This window comes from Wasmannia auropunctata, unplaced genomic scaffold (assembly GCF_000956235.1).
Source record: "Wasmannia auropunctata unplaced genomic scaffold, wasmannia.A_1.0 LD334385.1, whole genome shotgun sequence".
Lineage (NCBI taxonomy): Eukaryota > Metazoa > Arthropoda > Insecta > Hymenoptera > Formicidae > Wasmannia > Wasmannia auropunctata.
The window spans coordinates 523,194-542,994 of record NW_012028505.1 but is presented as its reverse complement, the minus strand read 5'-3'; the positions used below and the strand labels follow the sequence as shown (position 1 = coordinate 542,994).

General features: G+C 36.9%; 2 protein-coding genes across 3 annotated transcripts; one reads left to right on the top strand and one right to left on the bottom strand.

Annotated features, from left to right (window-relative positions):
- Positions 1–1,152: 1,152 nt before the first annotated feature.
- LOC105458713 (probable cytosolic oligopeptidase A) lies at positions 1,153–10,386 on the bottom strand. 2 transcript variants are annotated; one of them, XR_975569.1, is made up of 12 exons: positions 10,186–10,386; positions 9,383–9,543; positions 8,626–9,011; positions 8,204–8,360; positions 7,864–8,100; positions 7,232–7,358; positions 6,547–6,931; positions 6,334–6,446; positions 6,007–6,174; positions 5,608–5,739; positions 5,100–5,394; positions 1,153–3,593 (listed from the first exon to the last, which is right to left on the bottom strand). XR_975569.1 is itself a non-coding variant. In XM_011704227.1 (11 exons), the coding sequence occupies exons 1-11, from the start codon at positions 10,269–10,271 to the stop codon at positions 5,160–5,162; spliced, it is 2,187 nt and encodes a 728-aa protein (XP_011702529.1). In that variant the 5' UTR covers positions 10,272–10,386; the 3' UTR covers positions 4,863–5,159. The 2 variants fall into 2 exon arrangements, 1 of the variants encoding a protein (XP_011702529.1); XM_011704227.1 differs by lacking the exon at positions 1,153–3,593 and having other exon boundaries at positions 4,863–5,394.
- Positions 10,387–11,753: 1,367 nt separating this feature from the next.
- On the top strand, positions 11,754–19,623 carry LOC105458712 (zinc finger protein 341-like). The gene is made up of 9 exons (XM_011704226.1): positions 11,754–11,927; positions 13,455–13,529; positions 15,170–15,431; positions 15,600–15,936; positions 16,282–16,476; positions 16,807–17,370; positions 18,078–18,347; positions 18,431–18,643; positions 18,831–19,623. Exons 1-9 carry the CDS (start codon positions 11,897–11,899, stop codon positions 19,017–19,019), a joined length of 2,136 nt encoding a protein of 711 aa, XP_011702528.1. The 5' UTR covers positions 11,754–11,896; the 3' UTR covers positions 19,020–19,623.
- The last annotated feature ends 178 nt before the right edge of the window (positions 19,624–19,801 follow it).

The following is a 19,801-nucleotide window of genomic DNA, read 5'->3' as shown; positions in this document are numbered from 1 at the left end:
ACACTTGCGCGACGTGAAGAGACAGCGGCGGGTATAACCGAGAAACACGGAGACAATGCTCGCGCCACGAACCCCGACGACTCACTGACGCGCGCGATTCGACTGACTCTCCCCACCTGCCGTTTGAAACGAGCCGCCTGTTGCCTCACGCCGCCTCGGGCGACCTCGGCGTCGCTCGGCCGTCTTCGGGCCAGCGGTGCGCCGGCCGGCCGGCCGGCCGGCACGGCGGCGGCGGCGGCGGCGGCGGAGCGGCGCGTGTTTATACACAAGCGCGGCGACAAGCGGGCCCGCGAGAACGAAAGTTTGTCTTATAAATAGACAAAATTACCGACGAGAATCGGAATGGAAAACGTATGCGGCGATCAAATTGCCGCGGTGTAATCGCGAGGCGATCGCGAGGAGCGATTTTGAGAGAGTACGCGAAAATTGGAGCGCGAACCGGTGTAAATTCATTGGCACATATAGGCCCATTTCCATTGATAATAGATCAACTTTCATTTCAGTTTAATTTACTCTCTGTCTTTTTCTAATTCTCAGATCTATATATAAGGAGATAAAAACTAACAATAAGTTAAATCGAGATTAAAGTTAATCTACGTTGGTAAAAATCAACAATAGAGAGTTAGTTTTACCTGACGCTATACAAATGCGCCAAAGCATTTGATTGATCAATCAAAAAAAAGATTTTCCACTAATTGATCAATCGAAAAATGCTCCGAGCATTTGCAGCATCAAGCGGATCGTAGCAAAAAAAAACAACGTTAAGTATAGTAAGACATAAGCAGTAAATGAATTGGTCAATCACAGTTGAGAAGAGATTATTGCTTTACGTTTTTACATGTGCCAGGAGTGCTTAACGCAAAATATAAACTCAAAAATTAACAATACAAATAAACTCTTTTAATATGTACTTCCTGTCGTATTTCAAACTTCTCCGACACTCCAAGTTGAATTTTTGAGCAACGACTTTCTAGAATTAAAACTTCAATGATACCACAAATTATATATTAGATACACATAATTTAGATATCTATTATTATATTAATATCTATGTAATTCTGCAGTATTCAAAATGAAATTGGAGGTAATTTGTTATAAGAATTTTGTCGAGATTCTCATTCCTTAATGCTTGCAAACAGAATTACAGAACAATGGAAAACGCTATCATTTATTATAAGTTTACAATTTTGCAAGTTTCAATACTGCATATTTTTTTAATTTTCAGACGCAAGTTTCAAAATATGTGATTTAGGAATAAAAGTGATTTGCTATTAATGGAAAAACTATTTTTAATTTCATTACATAAAGAGAGAACGCCCAAAGTTATTGCGAAAAACTAATATTAATAATCTCATGCGAAAATAAGTCCAAATATGCAGAATGAATTATTTCTTACAAAAAAAAAACTTTATTTTCCATAGAAGTCATTCTCGAAATAAACTTCCATTAGAAGATCTCCGTATTTTACACGCAAACTGCTGAACAACTGTGTCACGAACTGCAATTTTTCTTATCAATCAAATACGAAAGAAAAGTAAAATACAAAGAAAAAATACAAAAATACAAAAGTAGAATAAAATACAAATGTGTGACCTGACTGCAGGACGCCGCAAAAATGCAAACTGCCTTGACGTTGTGCACCAATTTCGGTGCACATCTCTGCGAAATCTAGACGCGCATCGATCGCGTCTTATAGATACTCTTGCATCATGACCGGCAATTTCAAAAATAGAAAATCGCACTTTTCTTTTTTCCTCGATTGCTTCAATATCGCGCGTGAGTCGTTATTTATATCTAATCTCGCGCGGCGATCTCTCATATACGTATACGAAACCGCGGGATGGTGAAACTGTCGGAAGTTCTGAGTTACTCACGCGCTAATATTTCGGCAAATCTGCGCCAAGATTTTGGCTCGCCTGTCTCATCTGCGGCGTTTAATGCACGTATTTATTTGTACGCGCTCCTACGCATTTTATACATAAATACAACCTTGCAACGTTGGCGGGACACCCGGTATAAGAAGATATGATGCCGCATGAGCGAAAAAAGACAGAGAGAGAGAGAGAGAGAGGTATATATACGCGCGTCATCATGCTTGAAGAAGCACGGATTCTGGCTTCTCTGTTCGTCGAAATCTCCTTTCGCGGTCTCTCTCGGCGCGATTAGACAGTCTGGTGCACTCGTTGCGCGTTTGCACGCGCGTATGTGTGTGTATGTGTATGTGCATTCCGGGAAGCTTCTCGCGGTCACTTTGCCCCGTCTCTCTCTCTCTCTCTCTCTCTCTCTCTCTCTCTCTCTTGCACGGCGCGCGGTAGCGAAAAGCGCGCCGCGACGAGACGGACGGACGACGGCGACGCGTCAGCGTTAGCGGCACGACTCTCTCGCGCTCGGTCGCGCGCATTCGCCAAGTTGCGCGTCAGTCTCGTATCCGAATGAAGAAGCTCCACGATCTCGTATTTCGCTCCTCGGCCTAAAGCCACCCTTCCAGCTCTCGTGTATACCACACGCAGCTGCTTGAATAAAACCTCCGCGTCCAAAAGATGCGACACGAGCTGTCGCCCGGATGTCGAAGTTGAAATTAAAGAGATAATGCAGAGGGATTTTAATTAAAATCGGAGCAAAGTCGGCGCGCGATAGAGAGACTTCGAACATGAATTTCGAACATAAGTAATTCGTTCTCTATCTCTGAACGATATCGTTTTTGCTTATTCCATTTTGATTTTAATTGGATTTTTTTATGGGTCATTATTTTCTTTTTTTTCTCTCTCTCTGATTGTTCCTTTAAGGAACAATCCTCCCTTTCTGATTCTGCCCTAATTTTACATATATTTTTGTGTTTATGAATTTTAATTAAAGACAATTTTATATTAACGAATTTTCGCGCACCACTGACTGCGTCTGATTTGCACAGCCCTTCTATTAAGCTAATGATTTGAATTTTTTTAATATATCTTTGTTGCTGTTAATTTTCTCGCAATTCTTTTTTCGCGGTTTCTCCGGAACACAGTTTACCAAGCTACAGGCGTAGCTCGGATCTGTGTACAACTTTTTCCACGATAACAAGTTTAGGATTCCCGTAACGACGAAGCGAATTTGATTGTCCTATAAAGAATTGACACAGTAAATAAATGAGCTCGCTATAAATAAGCATGATTAACGAGCTCATAAATAAATTTTGCACGTGCGACGCCTGATAATGATGCAGCCGAGGCATTTAGTATTCATGCCGGGAAGGTGACTCATAATCCTGCCTACCTACCGCGCCGTAATGTATAACGGGTGTGAATAAGGTCGCGCGTCGAACGGCGACGACGAGTTAGGTAGCGAGCGCGATAAAAACGTGCGGAAAAACCCGGCCTGTCCGTGGCTGTTAATTAAGCAGTTAATCTCAGAACGAGAACGAAACCAGATCCTGTCGGGATATCGTCGATCGTCTATCTGGTGTCGGCCCTTCGAGACGAAGGAAGTGTTTCCAGGACTGATTATAGCGATTAATTTAATCGATGATTGTAGGATTTGTAGTGTAACATCCGTGGTGTCTCGTTGATTTGTATTGTCAATCTCATTTGTTGTTCGCCGCGCGAAAGGAAAGACTAGAAAAAATTAATTGTACAGTTGAAAATCTTCTCCTTCAATAATTTGAGATAATCGCCGATTACTCAGAAATTTAACACTGAAAGGGTCAAATAATTATATTTATTTTGAATATTAAAAATATTAACGAACAGTGCTTTTAATAATTAAAATATGTAATTATTTGATCCTCCCTCCAGTATTAAATTTCTGCAAGGGTCTCAAGTCTCTCTGCGATCTTTTCATCCATTTCCATGAATTTTAATCTCGGTTTACAACTTAGCTTTTTATAAATTTCTCTACTTCTCAGAATTTTTAGTTCTAAGAAAAAGATAAAAAGTAAATTAAACAGAGATTGAAATTAAATTACATTGAAAATGAATACATTAACAACATACATAAATAATTGTCATTAACGAAGAACTTTTTCATAACAACAAAACAGCGATAAAAATGTCGTAAACTCAACAGCTATAGAGAGGTAAACATTTTGTTCTTAATAAATAACAATTATCATTTATAAAAAGGAAAAGTTGTTCACTGACAGTCGTTCGATGATAATATTTATCATTTTCGATTACAAAACAGGGTCCTAAATTAATTAAAATTTAATGACCCTAAGTCTCTCCGTCGGGACAGTTTGTAGAATATAGTAATTAACAGTCCGATAATTGCTATAATAATTACTAGACTGTGAAAAAACGTTTTCCAGGAATGAATGTAAAGCATATCTACATATTATTCAAGGAGGCTGCAACCTTCCGTTCGCAAAGAAGCAGATAGCAGATTCCAGGAAATTGATACGTCTTGTTTATCGAGTCCCACATATCTCGTGTTTACTCGCTACTTTAATTGCCTTGCGATAATTCTGTCCGGCTTGTATCATTTTTTTTTTATTGAAATTTAATGCTTCTTTTTCTTTAATAAACGAATTTATTATCGCGAGTTATTTTACGTTGGCGGTCTGTCTAGATGATAATAAATTAAGTGAATTCTCCCGAATATTAATTGCAGATTCGCGATGCCACTATCATCTTTGATTAATCGAACGAACTAATCTAGAAAGAGATATACAACGCTTACTTTATCGGTACACGATAAGTACTGCTTTCGATCAACAAGAAAAATTATTATATGTATAGAGATAATAATAAACAATTAAGGGTGCATTAATCAAATTTAACTGAATTTCTTCTTGAAGAAATATTAACTATTTATCCTAGCATATGTCTATGTTTAGGGCGGAAGAGAGGTGGGAAAGTAAGCATTTTATTTTAAAAATACGATACTAAAGAAAAAGAAGATTTGTTTATAATACACTAAACATTTCTATTTATCGAATTACTTAATCTTTGTATATCACTTTAATTTAAACAAAACAAAAAATTCGCAGTTTCTTTTAGTACAATATTTTACAAGTATCTAATAATTTATTGCGTAATTCGATCGCCTCACAATTCAATTAAATTTCTTGGATCCACATTGCGTACAGATCCAAGTAACAGCACCCCCGTTACTATACTTACAGGATTGACATTATTCTTACTCCTCGAAGAGTAGTACTCTATTCTAGTCGCATAATCGCATCACTTGGTGGTTTCCTTCGTCGCTCGCGTTAATCCGAGATTATCCAGTAACGCCTGCGGGCTCGGATCTCTTCCCCTGAACTTCCTGAACACCTCGGCGGCGGGATAACTACCGCCCAAGGACAGGAACGTGTTGCGGAACCTCGCGCCCAACTCCTTCTGCTGCGACTCGTCGGACTTGACCTCTTGGAAAGCCGTGTATAAATCGGCGGCTATCATCCTGGACCAAACTTTGCTGCAATTTAACGGTTCGACAGATCCGATCAGTGCTCGTGCGACGCGCGAGTCGCTAATAATTATTGAACAACCGCTCTATTACTTCATTAGTAGAGATTCTCGCGCACATATAATTTGAGATACCAAAGTTGTATAATCATCTCAAATTCAAAGTCAGCTTGCGAGAGTTCGCCAATTTATATCGGACTATCGATGTATATTTCCGCAATACCTGAAGTACGCGGCCGCCCAATTGCCGCTCCATATAGCTTCGAAGTTGCAAACGTGAGTGTCCCTCTTTTCGAGAGGTAACACGAAATATTTCGGCCACAGGCGCTTCATCATGGGCACCCAAAATGTCCCGCTGCAATTTTTTTTTCAATAATCAAATAAAATTAAGCGACGCGAAAACCGGTATCGATTAAAAAATGCCGAGTTATTGAGTTATGTCGAATTGAGAGAATAAACAGATATTTTGCTTATTTTGTAAGCATTAATCTAATAAGGTATAAATATTCAAATGATGTAATTATCTTTCTCTTAAATACTTTAGGTAATTTCTCTCTTAAATAATTTAGGAAAAAATTCAGGATCTAGTTCGACAAAGATTTCGTTGTAGATTGACGTTCACCTGGAATGCAGCTCCAGATCCAAGTGCGATAAGTAAAGCTCTTTGCAAAGTTTGTAGCCAGCCAGGTGCGACCTCGTCCTTTTGATGCTCTCGATAGCCTCCGCGGGTAGTGGCTCTTCAGTTTCGTAATGCTCGGAGATTTTTTGCAGCATGAATGGTTCGTACAGCCTGTAACCATCGAATATACGAATAAAATTAAATTTTGCACTAAACATCAACGTATTTAATTAATTGCAACACTAATGAGCAACACACAAGAGTGCTAAATGTACAAAAAGAGGAAGTTAAATGAATGGAATTAAATAAAGGGATAACTTTATTTTGTACCAGTTCTCCATGAAGAAATCGCAAATGAATACCGCATCCCATTCCACGAACGACAATCCAGCAATGTCAGAGTACTCGATCGTAGTCAGCAAATGTTGCAAAGCATGGCCAAACTGCAATGTGCAAACAATCGTCGAAGATTAATTATTTTGTCAACAAATCTCGACTATATAAATCAATTGTAATTTTATGAACAACGTAACAGCCTGTTACCTTCTGGAAGAGGACCTGCACGTCCTTGAAGGAGAGCAGAGAGGGCTTGTCGCCTACCGGTGGCGGAAAATTGAAGATCAGGGCGATCAACGGGGTGCTGTTGCCGATTTTGCTCTTGCTTTTGATCGTGGACACCCATCCCGAGTGCTGTTCCTTGAGGAACTTCTGCGTACCTCGGGCATAGGGATCCAGGTAGAAGTTCGCGATCGGCGCCGCGCTGGATCCGTTCAAGTCGAACAGGTCGAAGAACCAGACGTCCTTATGCCAGATATCCGCTTTCTTGCTTTCGACGATCTTCACGTTGAAGAGCGTCTCGATGTGATTGAAGAGACCGGACAGGACGGTCGGTAGCGGAAAGTACGCCCTCCACTTGTTTTCGTCGGAACTGTACAAGCGCGAAATTAGATTAAAGTACTTGAGAATACGTTACTTTATGATATTACATTCGCTATCGCAAATTCGCTGTCGTGGACTTTCAACTTTCAACAAATACAAATATCGAATGTATATCTCAAGTAATACTTAAATTCTACAACGCGCAAAATTTTATATTTTCTTTCAAATAGTTATACTTTAAAATGCTTAAATTGCAAATGCAAAATAATGTTTTAATATGCAAATATAACTTTTTAACGTAGTATTAAAGGTTATATATGTGGGATACTTTTTATGCCGATTTACTTACTTGTACATGCTGCGAAGTTGTTTTCTACCCCAGAATGCAACATCCCATACCCTTAAAGTATCATTGAAATCTCTTGCCTTTGCAAATTCGGTTAAATTTGCGATTTCCTGTTTCTGAACTGGCAATGCTAAAAAAAAAAACACAAAATAATGATTAGTCTGTTATTAAAATAACATCCACATATGCAATTTTAATATATTAATAAAAAGTATATTTTATTTCTCCTAACAAATGTAATTAATAATAAAATGTTCGAATTCTCTTTCTCTCATTAATTTTAACAAATTAATTATCATAAATACTTTAGTAAATTTTCGATTATTTTTCTATAAGTTCTCTGTAGTGTTTTAAGGGACTTTTATTCGCATTGTATTATTAAAATTGAAGATCATTTTTTGCGATCTTACTATATTTCAGCTTTATGATTGCATTGCAAGATATTAATTCGACACGCAGCTTAAATAATTGAAAAATTAATTTATAATTCATCATAGAAATATTATTAATCACCTAAATTTAGCCTCGACCATAGACTGGGTTCTCGAATTTGTGTTATTCATTTATGGGGATTCAGTTCAACTTATTATTGTTTCTCTATTATACTCCCCATTTATAATAAATTAAATAATTACCTGTTTGCCGAAGAGTTTCTAGCGTGTTGTGTAAATTCTCCAGACTGCCGGCCATTTTCGTCTCCATACTCATCTCCGCGTAATTCTTGAATCCTAAACGTTGCGCCTGCTCGGTTCTCCTTCCTCTGAGCTCCTCTAACGTCACGCTGGCCTGAACAGACCTTTCCTGATAATTAGAGCACCGGATGACATCAGCGTTCCAGATCGCCTCCCTCAAATTGCGATCAGGACAATATTCTGATTGAGACAAAAAATATTAAATCGATTAAAATTTTTAAGATCTTAAAAATTTCGCGTTTTATTAATAAAAAAAAAAAAACAAAGGATGTGTTTGTTTTACCCATAAACGGTTGCAGGATATAAGGCTTTAAAGTGATCATCCAAGGACCCATGTAAGGTTGCCTTGGGTTAACCGCTATGGACTTGAGGTAGTCTTCCGGAAAATCCTCCACTATCTCTTTGTTCTGTACTATCATACTGTACACGGCTGTCGAGCTCTAAAAAAAAAAGACCAATTTAAATTTCAGTTTGTTGCTACGCTCATCTCGAGATAAAAATTGCAAATGTTCATTGATAAAGAAGTACACTCTGTAATAACAAAAATAGAATCCCACAATGTACAAAGCAAAACATAATGTTACTTTCTTTAATATAAAGTAGAAAAGAGTCTTCATATATAGTAGTTAGTTCGTTATCTAACTCGTTCGTGTTATAATTATTCTAACAAGTCTATTCCAGATTACGTGACAGAACGGATCTAACCTCGTATTTCGCCTTGTACTCCTTGATTTTTGACATGATGTAGCTCAAGTCGCTCGAATACTTGTCGAGTTCTTTATCCTGCAGCTGCAGGCCGTTCAAGGTCCCCTCCAGCACGTACTTCATGAGCACTCTCCTCTGCGAGTGCGTCAATTTGAGATCCTTGTTGTCCAACACTTCCTTGCACGCTCTGAAGAGCGGCACGCTGCCAAATTTGCTGGCTATGGCTCTCGTGGCACGCTCGTGGATATTCACGTAGCATTTCGTCGGCATCAAGCTCTGATTGCCAAAGTACAAGGTCTTCGCTATGCCCCAAGTGGTCTCTAGAGGAAGATACGCGTCCTCGATTGGATGCAACCAATCATTAAATATATCTAAATCTTTTGTCGCTGGAAAAAATTATAAAAGTTCAAAATTAAAATCACATTGGATCATGTTTCTTTTGATTTAAAATCATATCACAATTTTTTTTATATTATACATTATTTTTTGCTATTATTGCCATAAATCATTTTAAAAAAATCTCATAATATATATTTTTATTACGTCTATTCATATTCAATAAAATTGCATAATGAATTTTTATAAAATTGTATAATGAATTTATAATATACATTATTAAATTATGTTATCAGCATTAATACAAATAAATTCATTTTCTTACCGAATTATATTTTTAATTAAGATTCTCGATATAAAATATTTTTTAATATCAATATTTTAAAAATCATTTTTTGGTTGATATACATATAATACTTACACTCTATTTTTTCCAGACTTTTCATCTTCTCTTCAAAGTCCACAGTTTGTTTTCCAATAGCTGCTATACATTTTTCGATCGTAATTGTGTTAAACTCTGGCAAATTGTCATCCTTCAGTAAAGGATTTTTCTCCGACGATTCCTCACCGATTTCTGGAAGTCTTGACATCGTGGAAAAGAAGCATAAAATTAAAAAAGATGCGTAATGTACAGAATTATAAAAAATAAACTGACGTATCTAATAAAGAGATAATTAAAGAAAAACTGAGAAAGAGGGTATAAAATAATCATATACTCTAAATAATTTAATTATACAAATTATTTTTGAGACAAAGTTTAGTGCAATCATTTAATGGCAATATAAAAATATTAAAAACATAAATTAAACATGTATTCAAGTGACATATATATTTATTTTACATAAATAATTAAATAATACGCAATGCAAACGTATAAACAAACAGATGATGCGCACGAAATATTAAATAAACAATATAAATAGGCAACAAATATATAAATAAATTGAATAATCAAAAAAATATTACGTAAATAACATAAAACGAAAATTTAAAACGCATAATACGAAAGCGTAGATAAGATTTGATCTCAAAACAAAATTATAATGGAAACACGTAAGTAATTAATAAAATTGACAAAAAGAGTACAGTACAAAATGTGTGCGCAATTATCGCGGGAGAAACGTGAAATAATAAGAAAACTCATTGTCAGTTAAGGAGTTGAAGAAACACGCGAGTGTTAGGTGGACCCTTAACCTCTACGTGACAACGGAAAGCGGAACTTACAGGACTATATATCCGTGTCGCTTCGGAATTTTCAAGAAACTCCGTCGCGTTAAAGCGATTCTTCTCCCGAGGAAGGACGCCGCCATTCTACCACGCGAGGATCAATTCTTTTTTAAATCAACGTCAAAAACTCATCATCGCGCACTCAAATTGGAAAAGGTTAACCAAAACCTAAAAGCCGCATGATCGACATATCGAAGTCGTACTTACGATCTATCGATCGATTATACCGTCCCGTGATTATCCAGCGATCACTACATGCATGCGCGACATATAAAAAAAAAAAGTAAATATAAAAATTACGAAAGTAATAAAAAAATAAATAAATAAATATTACGAAAGTTGTGTTAGCTATGTATATGTGTGTATTTTAATCAGGGTTGGATAAGCTAATTTTTTTTTAACTTTAAGTTAAAGTTAACAGTCTAAAAACTTATAGTTAAGAAGGAAAAAAAAGTTTCACATATAATTATATATATATATATAATTATATACAAAATATATCCATATATGTTTCTTTCCTTTGTAAAATTATTCTTTAATACAAAATTGATAATATAATAAGAAGGAAACATAAAAAATAATTAAAAGAATAATTTTTACATTTTTTTTTACAAAAAATCAAGTTTGAAGAAATGAGAAACATTATTCATATATAATTATATATGTACACATTTTTAATCACTTATATATGATTATATAGCTGCAATTTTCCTCATTTCTTCAAACTTGATTTTTTGTAAAAAAAAACAATGTAAAAATTATTCTGTTAATTATTTTTTTTATGTTTCCTTCTTATGACTATCAATTTTGTATTAAGGAATAATTTTCCAAAGGAAAGAAACATATAGACATATTTTGCATATAATTATATAATATATATAATTATATGTGGAACTTTTTCAAAATGTAACTGTAAGTTAAGTTAAAATTATTTAACTTTTTAAATTTTTAACTTAACTTTTATCTTTTGAACTAGCCACTACCCAACCCTGATTTTAATCATGTAACGTGATGTAATGTTTACAATATTTATATCAATATTATGTAACTCCACGTTTTACTATCAGCACGGCTTTCCGCGAACCCGGACTGGAAATTCCCTAGCGAGCGTGTAAACGACACAAAAATCGTCGCCTTTGCGTTCGCGTCTGCCGTCTCGTCCGTCTCGATCGCACTCAAATAAATTTCCTAAGTTTCTATTCGCGAGGTGAAAGAGAATTACGTTTATTAGATGTAATTTGTAAATTATATAATTCAACAGGTAGCTGTTTGTTCGCTTGGCTTTGCGTTCGCGAGAGTCGCGTACACCCCAAACGGGCGGTTGCGATCATCCGGCGACCGACGGCGATCATCCTCGGGGCGCCGACGGCCACCCGCGTTGCGGCAGGCAGCGTTCGCGGACTTTTCGCGGGCGGCTGGGCGCAGCAGCAGCGTCCCGCGGCGGCGCCGCCGCGATGTCGCGGCGCTTTGAGGTTAGGTATCGATCAGTGCGCTGGCGCCGTCACATCGGCAGCAGCAGCAGCGACGGGGACGCGAGAGCGGCGGCGGCGGTGGTGGTGGTGATGGTGTGGTGGCGATGATGGTGATGATGCTCGTCGTGTCACGGTCCCGGCGGGTCCCGCCGAGTCGCCGCGCGAGCTAAGGGGGAGCGCTCCCGGGTGCTGCGAGTCCGCCTCCGCTGACGATGACCGTGTGCTGATCGCGAAACATGGCGCAGTCTATCCTCGACGCACTGACAGGTGAGAGAGACCGCGCTGTCCGTGTCCGCAGCGGGAGAGATAGGCGGGGTTGCCACCGATCCCGGAAACGTCAACAACCCGCGCGGTGCCGCGTCGTCCCGCCTGCGTCGGCACCGGGGACACCGGTGGTGGTCGTCGTCTCCTTCCCGACTCGTCTCGCAATCGCGCGACAGTGTTTCGCGATGTGCTCGGTCCGCACCGAGCGGAGTGCGTGTGTGCGGACTCTCCTCCGTGGTCTTTTAACCCTGCGCTGTTCCGTTGGGGTCTATTTGAACAAAATGTAGCATTTGATATTTCTCACTGATATTTTATTTAAAGACTTTCCTCCGTATTTGATGATTTGTCTGTCAATGCAAGGTTTTCTTTTTTCTGTGAAAAATTTTTATTTCTTATTCTCCATTTAGACCCTTTTGGAGCTGTCTTTCATATTGACCCAAACAATAGAATCGTTTAGTAAATCTGAACACTGGAATCTATTTGAGTGGTCTTTTTAATCCTGCGCTGTTCCGTTGGGGTCTATTTGAACAAAATGTAGCATTTGATATTTCTCACTGATATTTTATTTAAAGACTTTCCTCCGTATTTGATGATTTGTCTGTCAATGCAAGGTTTTCTTTTTTCTGTGAAAAATTTTTATTTCTTATTCTCTATTTAGACTCTTTTGGAGCTGTATCTTTCATATTGACCCAAACAATAGAATCGTTTAGTAAATCTGAATACTGGAATCTATTTGAGTGGTCTTTTAACCCTGCGCTGTTCCATTGGGATCTATTTGAACAAAATGTAGCGTTTGATATTTCTCACTGATATTTTATTTAAAGACTTTCCTCCATATTTGACGATTTGTCTGTCAATGCAAGGTTTTCTTTTTTCTGTGAAAAATTTTTATTTCTTATTCTCCATTTAGACTCTTTTAGAGCTGTATCTTTCATATTGACCCAAACAATAGAATCGTTTAGTTAATCTGAACACTGGAATCTATTTGAGTGGTCTTTTAATTCTGTGCTGTTCCATTGGGGTCTATTTGAACAAAATGTAGCATTTGATATTTCTTACTGATATTTTATTTAAAGACTTTCCTCCGTATTTGACGATTTGTCTGTTAATGTAAGGTTTTCTTTTTTCTGTGAAAAATTTTTATTTCTTCTCCATTTAGATCCCTTTTATATCTTTCAGAGCTATATCTTTCATATTGACCCAAACAACAGAATCGTTTAGTAAATCTGAACACTGGAATCTATTTGAGCTCACTTGGCCAATACTTTGCTAACTTGCTGCAGTGTTGAAATCAGTGATGTATATTGCAATAGTGAGCGAAGGTAATGGGGTCTCGTCGTAGAGAGTGCGGATCTTTGAGGTTTGAAGGGTATATAGAAAATATATAGGCGCCACTGACCTAATCCTTGATTCTCTAGATGCATTTTATTTTATGTAACAGTCTGCGCTTTGTGCTTTTGGAATATCCTGTTTCATGATCTCGAGGCGCACGTAGCTAATATTTTGTTTAATTATTTGATGATTTTACAGATGTCTCGCTGGACGGCTCCTCTGTGCAATCCCTGCTGGACTCGCAAACCTTGATAGCAGAAGTCGAACAGTCAGGTATATATTATTCTTATACGCGAGGAATAGATATTATCAGGCAACATATTTTTTTTATTACATGATATTCTTTCATTGCGTACAGAATTCTATATTGTGTGTTAATGTTTCAAAGGGTGAATCTGGAATCAAAAGCAAGAAGAGAATGTCTGTGATGAACATGGGTTATTTAGATTTTTCTTTCTGAGTTTTAATAAATTAAGAGATCTATTCGAAAAGTACTCTTCTTGTGCAGTAAGATATAACATGTCTCGATGTGACCTGATGTTAGAAATATATTATGGTTTTAAGACTTATGCCTGTTTGTAGTTAACTTTTAGAAAAAGATAAAGAGTAAATTAAAGATTATAGTTGATCTATATTGATAGAAATGTAGATATTATAGTAAAACTGCTACAGCGAAAAGCAAACACTTTGAATCAGGATTTACCCATAAAATATAAATAACATTACATCTACATTACAGATATAAAATGTAAAGTATGTAATCTGTGTAACGTATCATTTATGTAAACAATTAATCTATGAATTTCAAATTTTCGTTAGAGATGGTCAAATTATATTCTGTTTTGCAATTTTAGTTGCCCCTCATTTAGTTCACGATTGGATACATATTAACAATTTTAAAATTACTTTTTTCTCTATTGTATTTAATTATAATAATTCTCTATTGTATTTCAATTTATAATAATTTACATTGCTGCATTGTCTACAAAAAGAAAAGAAATTCGTGTCAACATAACGTAAATTATCCATATAAACGTAATCTTGAAATATATAGTACAACCCTGCTTTGAATATTTTTTTTAAGTTTATTAAATGAGGAAAATTAAATCCTCAACAAATCTGTTTGTATAATTTTGGTTTGAACATAGATTATTTTTGAAGCATTTTTTTGCATTAAGTACGAATTACTGTGTATATTTGTGTATTGTAATTATGTTATTTTGTTTTGAAATATGCTTCAAATATTTGCATTTACATAAATTTACGTAATTATCTTTTGATAATTAAACAAGAGATTAGGCAGGGGATAGAATACACGTTTTAATACAAAACTCTCTGTTAAAATTTGTCAAAATTGTTAAAACATATTTTAACAAAAAATTAAAATATGATTTAAATTCAATTCAAATTTTGCGCTTACCAAAAGATTGTTATTTCAACAATCCAATTTGACACTCAAATTGAAGTAAGTTGCAAATTTAAATTTTAATGATTGAGCCTGTGTTCCAAAATTCATTGCCAGTGCTGAAAATATATATAGTACATGTAACTATAGATATAGATTTTGGCTGGCAGTGATTTTTGGAGCACAGCCCGTGTTCTCAATATATTAACAGCGTCAAATTTGAAGTATATTTAATTATGCTCTCTTATAGAACTGACTTCTCTGTATATGTCTTATGAAAGTAGATTTTCTGAATAAATAGCTCTGACAGTATTTTTTTTATCGCATTGGAAAACGTATATTCCATTTTTTGTTTGATCTATATTAGCTAATTGTTTTGAAAAGAGGGACACATTTTTATATTTACGATAACAGATATTGCTTATAAAACTATTTAATGTGTAACAATATTTTCTAATTATACCTTACATATTCGTTATAATAACTAACGCCAACATATCTTCACCAGCGATTGATCAGGATGAGGAAGATATATTCCAATGCGGCAAGTGCAAGAGCCAGTTTACGTCGCTCCAGATGTTCGTACTCCATAAGAGGGCGCACCAGAGGACGCAGCAGCAAACGGTGGACTTGACTCAGTTCTTAACTAACGACGAGAGTCAGGTGATGCACGTGGAGGATGTCGTTCAAGATGAGTCGCAGTACAATTCGCAGGAAACCTTTCAGCTTGGAGAACCTATTATTCTCGAAGAAACAGACATGCTATTTAGGTATATGTCGCCATTGATAATTGCAATTATAAAATATTATTTATTAAATTTGAACTAAATATTTTTGTACCGCCTTGAATATACAGATCGTTCCTTGCTTCTATAAACGATCTTTCGTTCTTTAATATGCAGTCATCCTTTTTTGAATCTGTGATCCAATTGTTGCAGCGTGGACCAGGAGGCCGCCAATTATTTCATGACGGACTCCACGTTCAGCGTGCCGATCATCTTGAGTACGGAGAATCTGGACGCTTTCGGTGCCATCGAGGCGACGAGGGAGGACTCGTGCGAGGTACCGACGGTACTGCAAAACGACATCAGCTCGCAGGAGGACGCCTCGAGCCAGTCCGAGCATCTTAGCGCCTCGTTGACGGACAACGAGCCATCCCTGGCGGACAACGAGCCGCCTTTAGAGGACAACGAATCCTCTCTCGAGAACAACGAGACATCCCTCCAGGAGAATTCACTTGGTGAAAATGGCATTAGTCGAATGCAGAACTTAAAGGTATTACTATGTTCGTGATTTTCCGTTTCTAATTAAAACAAAAAGTAAAAATTGTAAAACTTGATTCTATGAATTTTAAATTAAACTATAATAAATGTCCTGAAATGTTATGAAATTAATTAATTCTTGAAATCGTAATAATTAAATTATTAAATTATAAATTAAATAATGAAATCTTTAATGAGACGCTTTAATTATAATAACAAATATAACTAAATCTGCTTTAAATAATTTTCTGAAATGCAATTTTTTAATAAATTAATACTACAAAATATATAAATTACAGAGATTAATATAAACTTTTTCATTTTTATATTAAGATACATCTGATTACTTTCATTGCAGTATAAATGCGGTTACTGCAACAAGCAGTTTGCGAAAAAATTCTACTGGCAACAGCACGAACGTTCTCACACTGGAGAAAAGCCTTATCAGTGCGTGGTGTGTGGTCGTGCATTCGCGCAGAAGTCAAACGTGAAGAAGCACATGTCCTCGCACAAAGTATGGCCTGGCACCGCCATTCATTCGTTACCACCAGAGGTAAGAAATTTGTCATTAAACTAATTATACATATATTAAGACTACTTTTGAATTTTTAAATGTATTTTTGCAAGAATAAAAATTTTTATTTTGTAATATAAGGTTATTCTAAAGAAAACCTTATATTGTATTTTATAGCCCGTATTGTAATCAATTGTTTGAAATATTACAATAATTTTATATTTTTAAGGCACAAAGGACATTGAGCAAAATTTAATTTAATTTGAATATATTTTTTCACTCAATAATATCGACATTTCTCATTTTCATTCGTTACCATTACTTTTTATACATCATTTTAATTATATTCTTCCGAAACGACTTTATTAGGCGCCTCCGGACGGAAGCATCGATCGCACGTACCATTGCCAGTTCTGCAAGGAGACGTTTGACTCGTACAAAGCTCTGAAAGGCCACCTGATCGTCTCGCATCTGGCGCTGAAGGTGTACAAGTGCGTGCAGAGCAGCTGCAGCATGATGTTCTCCGATCTGGAGGAGTTCCTGGAGCACACGCGCAGCCACAAGTGCTCGGAATACCGGTGCCACGTGTGCGGCGAGGTGTTCAGCACCCTGTCGGACCTCGGTCGCCATCAGTACGTCCACTCCGTCCAGAAGCAGAAGACCACGGAGAAGTATTACTGCTGCTCGACCTGCAAGTCGTCATTCTCGAATCTGGAGGCGCTGCAGCACCACAAGGAGACCACCACGCACAATTACGCGTGCCTGCACTGCGGCAAGAGCTTCCTCATCGAAAGGTTCCTGCGCCGCCACCTCAAGACCCACTCGGCGTCGGCGAGATTCGCCTGCGAGGATTGCGGCAAGGCGTTCAAGACCGAGCAGTATCTGGCCAATCATAAGCTGATACACAGCGAGGAGACACCATTCACGTGTCCGGTAAATAAGAATAATTACAATGATGATAAAATTACGGATTTTGCATTAATAATATTCGGCATATGTTTGCAAAAAATGGATACATCTTGTGGAAGTAAAAACCGCGTATTTAATATGTTTAATAAAATGCCAAACAATTTCCGCAATCAAGTAAATAGATTATATTGCAAATTATAATCTTTAGATATGGATATATATTTCCTTTCAACAGCATGTAAACAATTTATATAAACTGAAATATAGCTACATGAGTATAATTAGGGATTTTGCATTAATAATATTCGGCATATGTTTTCAAAAAATGGATATATCTTGTGGAAGTAAAAACCGCGCATTTAATATGTTTAATAAAATGCCAAGCAATTTCCGCAATCAAGCAAATAGATAATTTTTCCTTTTAACAGCATATAAACAATTTATATAAACTGAAATATAGCTACATGAGTATAATTAGGGCTTTTGCATTAATAATATTCGGCATGTGTTTTCAAAAAATGGATATATCTTGTGGAAGTAAAAACCGTAAAAAAAAAATTTAATATGTTTAGTAAAATGCCAAGCAATTTCCGCAATCAAGCACATAGATTATTTTGCAAATTATAATCTTCAGATATGAATATTTTCTTTTAACAGCATAGACAATTTATACAAACTAAAATATGGCTACATATTGTTTATTGATTAATATTATATATTTGAAAATGCAGGATTGCCCAGCCAGATTCAAGCGGAAAGATCGACTGGGCCGGCACATGCTGATCCACGATCTGACGAAGAGGCTCAAGTGCCCGTTCCGCAACTACTTGGGCTGTATGAGCGAGTTCTCGCGGCCGGACAAGCTCAAGCGGCACCTGCTGACGCACAGCAATGTCAAGCGGTTCAGTTGCAGCCACTGCAATCGCAACTTCCATCGGGCGCAAGCTCTCAAGCATCACGAGATGAACAAGCACAGCCTTAAGTGCGACATCTGCTCCCACGTGAGTCCCGATTCTCGATTCACTCGAAAAACTCTAATCGGATAGTTCTTCGACGGCTGACTATTAAAATCCTTACATGGCAGGCCTTTAAGACCAAGGAGCAGCTGGTTACTCACAATTGCGAGCAATCGAGCGAGACCAAGAAGCACACGAGCTCGCAGCTACCGAAAAAAGCGTCCGGTTCGTTTAAGCCGAGGAAGCCCACCCCAAAGAGACAAACAATATCAAAGACTGCAATCCCGCTTGCCGACAAGGAGAAATTAGAAAAGCTTAAGGCTGATGAGATGGAAAGAAAAGTAATTAACACATCTTAGATCGCTCTCTTCTCAGTGTATTACTTTCTGCTTTCACTTTTTGATCGCAATTTAATCTTCCTGCTTCTAATTATTCTACTTACAATTTTTGTCTTTAATCTTGAATCTTGCGTCTTTTTTTTTCTTTTTCTTTGTGTCTTGTGATCATATTAAATTCTCTCAATTGCAGATCGCCTCCGAAACATTCAAATCTGAGAGTTTCGACGAGGAATCCAGCATAAAAACGGAGGGTCCTCCCGTCTTGAAAGTCGAGTCGACCGGCGGTGAATTGAACGAGCGATCCGACTCGCCAGTAATGGATTTCGAGAGCGATTTCAAGCGCAACATGGATTTCTATTCGCCCCACGCGAGCGAGTAGAGTTTTGCAATATATACATATACATACACACGCATACACACACGCGCGCGCGCGTATATATATATTTTTGATTCGTATTTAAATTGTACATCAATTAGGACGTAAATGAATCGTCGTAGCATGTGCAATGGGATCATCGGCGGCGAAGACGCAAGTTGCATTTTATATTCTCGCGTACGGTATTTTGTAGTTTACATATCTGTGATAATTGTATTATAAATGCTCTATTGATATAAGTAACTTATATATATGTATACATTTGCGCGCACATCGAAGATACTTCGGTGTCGCCGATTTTGATTCTTCTATGAAAGAACCCGTCTCGTATAGGCACAGTTAGTAGATATAAACTGATGTAATTGGAACGAGTCTACCCTTTCGAACACTTTCGTTCGCTGAATTTTTTTAATTACGATATTACAAGATCGTATGTACGATATCAGAGCTGTAACGAAGTATTTGACATCTTTTTAATTTATTTGTTATAAAATATGATAAATCTCTAAAAAAATAAGACGAGAAGTCACAAATGCAAAAGATGTAAAATAACTTTTAAGAAAGAAATATCAATTTTATGAAATAGCCAAAGCTTGTATTGTAACTCTATCCCTGAAGTCTTTCCTCTAGCGCTCGAATCACGAATTAATCGCGGCATTCCCTCCAACTTTAAAACTCTATAAGTAATCCTGTCCATATTAATTTATCCACTTAAACGCAAATTAATATTTATATGTAGCGCCTAAGTGTTCTTTCGCATGAAAAAGATCGTGGGGTTTATACCT

What these genes read in the sequence shown, in the direction of transcription:
- LOC105458712 (XM_011704226.1), top strand. Translation starts at nt 11,897, where the DNA reads ATGGCGCAGTCTATCCTCGACGCACTGACAG. An exon ending in AGACACCATTCACGTGTCCG is followed by an intron (nt 17,371 to 18,077) that starts GTAAATAAGAAT and finishes TTGAAAATGCAG; the next exon opens with GATTGCCCAGCCAGATTCAA. An exon ending in AGTGCGACATCTGCTCCCAC is followed by an intron (nt 18,348 to 18,430) that starts GTGAGTCCCGAT and finishes CTTACATGGCAG; the next exon opens with GCCTTTAAGACCAAGGAGCA.
- LOC105458713 (XM_011704227.1), bottom strand. Translation starts at nt 10,271, where the DNA reads ATGGCGGCGTCCTTCCTCGGGAGAAGAATCGCTTTAACGCGACGGAGT. An exon ending in AGTACAAGGCGAAATACGAG is followed by an intron (nt 8,361 to 8,625) that starts GTTAGATCCGTT and finishes TTTTTTTTTTAG; the next exon opens with AGCTCGACAGCCGTGTACAG. An exon ending in TGGGCGGCCGCGTACTTCAG is followed by an intron (nt 5,395 to 5,607) that starts GTATTGCGGAAA and finishes GTTAAATTGCAG; the next exon opens with CAAAGTTTGGTCCAGGATGA.